The sequence below is a fragment of the Lotus japonicus genome, chromosome 1 (genome assembly GCF_012489685.1).
Source record: "Lotus japonicus ecotype B-129 chromosome 1, LjGifu_v1.2".
Lineage (NCBI taxonomy): Eukaryota > Viridiplantae > Streptophyta > Magnoliopsida > Fabales > Fabaceae > Lotus > Lotus japonicus.
This window is the reverse complement of record NC_080041.1, coordinates 106,308,169-106,314,803: the sequence shown is the minus strand read 5'-3', so window position 1 is coordinate 106,314,803 and position 6,635 is coordinate 106,308,169. Positions and strand designations below refer to the sequence as shown.

Here is a 6,635-nt window from a genome sequence, read left to right as displayed (position 1 = left end):
GTATTATAACCAAATTTCTAACTAAGTAACGTGATCTATTTCAAAAAAAAAAACGTGATCAGCTGGCAAATCGCTTTTCATTTAGAATTTTAAAATACAACTTGTAATCATCTAATTCAACTTGGCTTTTTCCTCTGTAACAAAAAAAAAACTAATTCAACTTGGCACATGCTATATGTAGCATATTTAGATCACAACTCCAAATCTTGATTTATGCGAAAGGGTTTTATAAATTATTATTCACCACTCTCTCATTCAATTGATACATTATATTATAGCAGCTTGTATAAAGCTTTTTTATAGAGTTGACCCCCAAAACAAGAACAACTTGTATAAAGCTTTTTATAGAGTTGACCCCAAAAAACAAAAACAACTAGAATTATGAAGATCAAACTCAACCAAAAAACTAGCCAAGAGTTACAGTTGCACTACTATTTATAAGCACTTAATCTCCAGGGTTGGACATCTGAAGCGTGAAATGAAATGAGTGACCCAAATATAGGGGGTGAAAATATGGATCTAAGATAAGCTCTAATATTATATTTGAATTATGGATGCTTAACTCAACTCAAAAATTAGCTCAAGAGTTGAGGGTTACACTACCATATATAAGCCCTTAATTGACCACATCTCTAACCATAACCAATGTGAGACTCTAACAAAAATAAAAATTCGTTATATAGATACTTAGGTTACCATATAATATTAGAACCAAATTTCAACTGAGTAACGTGATCAGCTGGCAAATTGTTTTTCATTTAGAATTTTAAAATACAATTTGTAATCTTCTAATTCAACTTGGCACAAGCTATAACTTAAGAGTAGCCTATTTAGATTACAACTCCAAAGCTTGATTTCGTTGACCTCACTAACCATTCAATTCATTTGCTCTTCTCTTTTCTTCGTTCACTTTGTGGGCGCTGCATTCTCAGATATCGATGGCCAGAAAAGAAGAGGGTCTTGCTCCCGGTATTGGAATTGACCTCGGCACCACCTACTCCTGCGTCGGAGTGTGGCAGAACGACCGTGTCGAAATCATACCTGACGAACAGGGCAACCGGACCACCCCCTCTTACGTTGCTTTCACCAATTACGAGCGCTTGATCGGCGATGCCGCCAAGAAGCAGAACGCCAGGAACCCCCTTAACACCGTCTTCGGTAGCATCCCCATCCTTATTCAATGTTTATGTTTCGAATGTCAAATTTTCATCGATTTTAATTTCTAGCTTTGTTATTTCACTTATTTATTGATACTATTTCAACTTTTATTTAGCTTCATGATTTTGGTTGTTTTGTTCTCCGAATCGCTTTGCCTGAATATATCAATATTAATATGCAGTAGTAGTTGTGTGTTGGAAACTTAGAGTTATTTGTTCTCTTGATTTCGGTGCTTATTGGTTAATTGAATTATTTTGTGGTGGTAGATGCAAAGCGTTTGATTGGAAGGAGATATTCTGATGCTTTCGTTCAGAGTGACATGAAGCTATGGCCATTCAAGGTCATTTCTGGTCCTGGCGACAAGCCCATGATTGTTGTTAACTACAAGAACCAAGAGAAGTAGTTCACTGCCGAGGAGATTTCCTCCATGGTCCTCATGAAGATGCGTAAGATCGCTGAGGCTTACCTCGGTTACACCCTGAAGAATGTTGTTGTCACTGTTCCAGCATACTTTAATGACTCTCAACGCCAAGCCACAAAGGACGCCGGTGTCATTGCTGGCCTTAACATCATGCGTATCATCAACGAACCCACCGCTGCTGCCATAGCCTATGGCATTGACAAGAAGGCACGTGTTGATGAGGAGACAACCGTGTTGGTTTTTGACCTTGGTGGTGGTACTTTTGATGTCTCTCTGCTCACCATTGAAGAGGGTGTTTTTCTAGTTGTGGCCACTGCCGGAGACACCCATCTTGGAGGCGAAGATTTTGATAACAGAATGGTTAACCATTTTGTTCAAGAGTTCAAGCGAGAGCACAAGAAGGACATTAATGGGAATCCGAGGGCTCTAAGGAGGTTGAGAACCGCTTGTGAAAGGGCAAAAAGAACTCTCTCATCCACCACATGGACCACCATTGAGATTGACTCTTTGTATGAAGGTGTTGACTTGTACACCACAATCACCCGTGACAAGTTTGAGGAGCTCAACATGGACCTCTTTATGAAGTGCATGATGCTTGTTGAGGGATGTTTGAGGGACGCTAAGATGGACAAGATTAGTGTTAATGATGTTGTTCTTGTTGGTGGGTCTACTAGGATTCCCAAGGTGCAATCATTGTTGCAAGATTTCTTCAACGGGAAAAAGCTTTGCAATAGCATCAACCCTGATGAGGCTGTCGCTTATGGAGCTGCTTTTGATGCTGCTATCTTGAGTAATAATGAAACGATGACATTTCAGGATTTCTTGTTGGTGGATGTCACTCCTCTATCACTTGGTTTGGAAACCGCTGGTGGTGTCATGACTGTCCTCATTCCAAGGAACACTCAAATCTCGACCAAGAAGCAGAGCATTTTCACAACCTACTCAGACAACCAGTCTAGTGTGTTAGTCCAGGTTTACGAGGGTGAGGGATCAACGACCAAGGACAACAACTTGTTGGGTAAATTCGTGCTTTCTGGCATTACTCCTGCTCCAAAGGGTGATCCTCAGATCATTGTTTGCTTTGACATTGATAACAATGGCATCTTGAATGTCTCCGCTGAGGAAAAGTATACCGGGAAGATGAGCAAGATCACCATTAAAAATGACAAGGGAAGACTCTCGAAGGAAGAGATTGAGAAGATGGTGCAAGAGGCCGAGAAGTGCAAGGTCGAGGATGAGGAGAACAATAAGAAGGTCGATGCCATGAATGCCAACAATTCTTCAAAAGATGCTCAAGATCAACACTTGGAGGCATACGTAGAACATGATACTTTCAATCAGATTTCAGTACCAACCCCAGGTTTACACTCCTTTCCTTCAGGAAACTCTGGGTATTATTTCAACTCTACGAAAAAGGCTTCACAAAAAATTATAGAGGCACTAAAAGATGATAATTTATATGTAATTGGATTTCATGGAAAGAGGGGCTCTGGCAAAACAACATTAGTGAAAGCTGAGATGCCTAAGTATGAAAAGATTTTTCGTAGAGTTATATTTCCCAATGTGTCCAATAACCAAGATATCAAGAGCATTCAAGAAGGAATTGCTACCTCGTTAAATGTGCATTTTGAAAGAGATGATAGTGATGGCATAAGAGCAATGAAAATAAATTTAGGGTTGGTAAGGAATGATGGAACTACTCTCCTTATCTTGGATGATTTTCCAACAAATTCTAAACCACAAGAATTAGGTATTCCTTATAATAGCAAACAATGTAAGGTTCTTTTGACCACACGTGACGAGATAGACTGCATCTTTATGGGATGTGACCAGTCGATTCCTCTAGAGCCCTTATCTGGTGATGAAGCTTTGATCTTGCTACAAAAACTTTCAGGTGTTAACTCTCAGTCTGATCTATTCTATATGGCACAAGAAATTGCTTTTACATGCATTGGATTACCTGGTCTAATTAAAGATGTGGCGTCTTCCTTACAAAAGAAGTCCATTGAGAAGTGGGAAGAGTCATTAGTTAGTCTAAGCCACTCAACGGCTCGCTACCAAATATTTATCAGTTTTAGAGGAAATGACACTAGAGAGATTTTCACAAAGCATCTTTATGATGCTTTGTGTACGGAGGGATTCCAAACCTTTAAAGATGATCAATCATTGGAGGATGGAGCTCCAATTGAGGAACTTCTTGGAGCCATTGAAGAATCAAGAGTTGCAATTGTTGTTTTGTCTGAAAACTTTGCAGACTCTAAATGGTGTCTTAAAGAGCTTGTCAAGATTCTTGACTGCCGCAAAAAGAAGAAACAATTGGTTTTGCCAATTTTTTATAAAGTGGAACCAACAAACATAAGGCATCTAAAAGGGAGGTATGGTGAAGCTATGGCCGAACATGAAAAAAAATTAGGAAAAGATTCTCAAACAGTACGAGAATGGACACAAGCTTTGAGTGACATTTCCTACTTAAAAGGGGAGCCATACAAAGGGTACGTAGTTAAACTTTCAATTACTTTCCAGTTAAGTTCCATATTATTAAATTCTTTTAGAATGTATATCTTTAAATTTCAAAAATTTAAATCTTGTATGTCTCAGTTAAAAATTATGTCATTTCAACAAATTTTGTTAATTGAAATTTTCTGAAAGGGGCGAGAATTTGAAATTTCTTCTAATAATATTGAAAATTAATTTATTGAGCAAAATAGTGATACATTTAAAATTCTTTGTTTTAATTCCTAAACCATGCATCTTAGCTAGAATGAATTATTTAAAATCCTTAAAACCTCTTTTACCCTAACTATTATAGTACAAGCTTTTAATCAGATTAATGATTAATTACCTCGCTTTTTTATATTCTAGTTATCATTTAAGAGGTGTTTTTTTTTTTAATCTTTGCGCCACAACACTTTGCACTTTAGTAACATTTCTAAACGTAGGAAAAGCTACTAAAATGTTGCCTAAACTAAGGTTACACTTTTTGAACCGTTAGATATTCTAGTTTTGCCTATGGTTTTAACAACCGTCAATTGACGAATGTGGTCGACAGACGTTTGGAAAAAAAGTTGTAAATGTCTTTCCCTGGTTTTTAATATATGATGAATTTATTTAATATAAATTTGTTGTGTAATTTTTTTTTCACAAACATCTAATTAACCATATTTTATCATTTAATTTTTTAAATTTAATTTTATTATAAAGTGGTAAAATTGATTAAAACTTAATTAGATATTTGTCATAATAGTTTCAAAAAAGATATTTGTCATAATACTTTCAATGTTTAATTACTAAAATTTAAAATCATATTTTATTACATTTCATGTTGATTAGAGAAGTTTAAATATTGATCGTAAAAGATAAAATCTTTATAAAATATTCATAAACTAAAGTCAAATATTTTTTACTAGTTTATATATATATAAACTCTACCAACAAAAAATATAAATAAAAACTTAAAAAATATGGTAGGAATATTTTGTAAAAGCTCTTATTTTTTGAAATTCCCATAAAAAAATATTCAACTATAAAATTTTGTATCGCTATTTGCTATTCAATTAATCTTTCATATATTAAAAAATAAATTATTTATTTTGAATTCAATTCTATTAAATTTTGTACTAGTGAATGATGTACTCTTTTTCTTTCTCTAGATTTTTATCCCATCGGGTTTTTTCTATGAAGGTTTTAACGAGGCACATTCTCGAGTTTTGTCCCTCCAAGGTGTGATAATTTTGCTATACTTTCATGAGAGGGTTATTCTCATGACTCTTTCTTTCAATCAATAGACTTATCTTTTGTTGTAAAAAAAATTCAATTCTAATAAATTTTACCAAAAAAATCTTTTAATAAGTAATCAGTACTAAAACACAAATGATTAAGTGTTGTTTATACTTTTTACAGGACCAGAGATCAATTTATTGAGAAGATCAAAAGCATTGTCCGCAGTAACAGACATCGCTTGCATATACAAAATATGTATATGAACTAGATGAAAGATTTTCGGTCTTGTTCTCACAGCGAGTGCATCACAAGATAGAGCTGCTTGTTGCAAATGGGCTAGAAATGGATTTTTGGCTGTAAGCAACTTAGAATATACTTGTTACGTATTTGTTTGATTTAATAATTGTATTTTAGTTCGTGGTTTGGCGGAGGAGCTTAGAGAGAATTGGCCTGTTGGCTTGTATGTGTTTGGTGCGGGGCTCTTGCGTTTTGTTTTGATTTTGGGACTCTTGTGGGTGCTTGGAGGAGGGGTAGGGTTTGGCTTGATCTTGTCTTATTTTATCTCTGTTGGGTTTTCATTGCTCTTTTGGGTTGGTTTTACGGCTTTCTTTTTCTTTACTCCCTTTGTGTATTGTACTTTTCTATTGAATTTAAATAAAGGGAATTGTTATTCAGACCCCCACAGCTATTTAGACCCCTCAAAAATTGCAAAAATATTAAATTACCCTTAATGAAAAAAAATTCCTCACCCCACTCCTTACATTCTCTCTCCTCTCTCCTTACCCTTTCCTATTTCTTTCACCCACCACCACCCACCACCCACCATCTCCGCCGCCACCACCACCGCCACCACCACCGCCGCCACCACCACCACACCCTCCATCTTATGTCATTTTTTAAAATTTATGGAGTTGATTCTGTCGTTTTAAATTTTTTCTGCAATTAAACGCACTTTAAAAGTGCGTAGTTAACGCACTTTAGAAGTGCGTGACAAACCCCCCCTTAAAAGTGCACACACTTTAAAAGTGCATTAACTACGCACTTTTAAAGGGTATATGTGTTTTGGTAAATAACTTAATTAAGTGTTTATTGCCTAAGCTCTTCACATAAGATATTATTCATAAGCTAATCTAAGAAACTTATTGCAAAAGGCCAAAAATAGTTTATAAGTGGATGTAAGTGTCAATTCATAAGCTAATCTAAGCAGGCTTATAAAATAGGTTCGAAACAATTTATAGGTATATCATAATTTTCATAAGTTCACTCAAACACTTGCATTAGCGTTTATGTCGTAAGATAAGTTTAAATAAGCTCTTCCAAACGTGGAATAACATGT

The 6,635-nt window shown here is 35.6% G+C and overlaps 2 protein-coding genes across 2 annotated transcripts; both read left to right on the top strand.

Moving 5' to 3' along the window:
• The first annotated feature begins 938 nt into the window (after window positions 1–938).
• On the top strand, window positions 939–1,561 carry LOC130717398 (heat shock cognate 70 kDa protein 2-like). The gene is made up of 2 exons (XM_057567620.1): window positions 939–1,158; window positions 1,425–1,561. Exons 1-2 carry the CDS (start codon window positions 939–941, stop codon window positions 1,559–1,561), a joined length of 357 nt encoding a protein of 118 aa, XP_057423603.1.
• On the top strand, window positions 1,018–5,975 carry LOC130728819 (heat shock 70 kDa protein-like). The gene is made up of 4 exons (XM_057580391.1): window positions 1,018–1,158; window positions 1,425–4,071; window positions 5,230–5,299; window positions 5,480–5,975. Exons 2-4 carry the CDS (start codon window positions 1,586–1,588, stop codon window positions 5,498–5,500), a joined length of 2,577 nt encoding a protein of 858 aa, XP_057436374.1. The 5' UTR covers window positions 1,018–1,158; window positions 1,425–1,585; the 3' UTR covers window positions 5,501–5,975.
• The last annotated feature ends 660 nt before the right edge of the window (window positions 5,976–6,635 follow it).

Excerpts from the sequence above, each read along its gene's own strand:
- LOC130717398 (XM_057567620.1), top strand. The coding sequence starts at position 939 with ATGGCCAGAAAAGAAGAGGGTCTTGCTCCCGGTATTGGAATTGACCTC. Across the intron at positions 1,159-1,424 it reads CCCCCTTAACACCGTCTTCG|ATGCAAAGCGTTTGATTGGA; the intron begins GTAGCATCCCCA and ends TTGTGGTGGTAG.
- LOC130728819 (XM_057580391.1), top strand. The coding sequence starts at position 1,586 with ATGGTCCTCATGAAGATGCGTAAGATCGCTGAGGCTTACCTCGGTTAC. Across the intron at positions 4,072-5,229 it reads AAAGGGGAGCCATACAAAGG|ATTTTTATCCCATCGGGTTT; the intron begins GTACGTAGTTAA and ends TTCTTTCTCTAG. Across the intron at positions 5,300-5,479 it reads TCGAGTTTTGTCCCTCCAAG|GACCAGAGATCAATTTATTG; the intron begins GTGTGATAATTT and ends TACTTTTTACAG.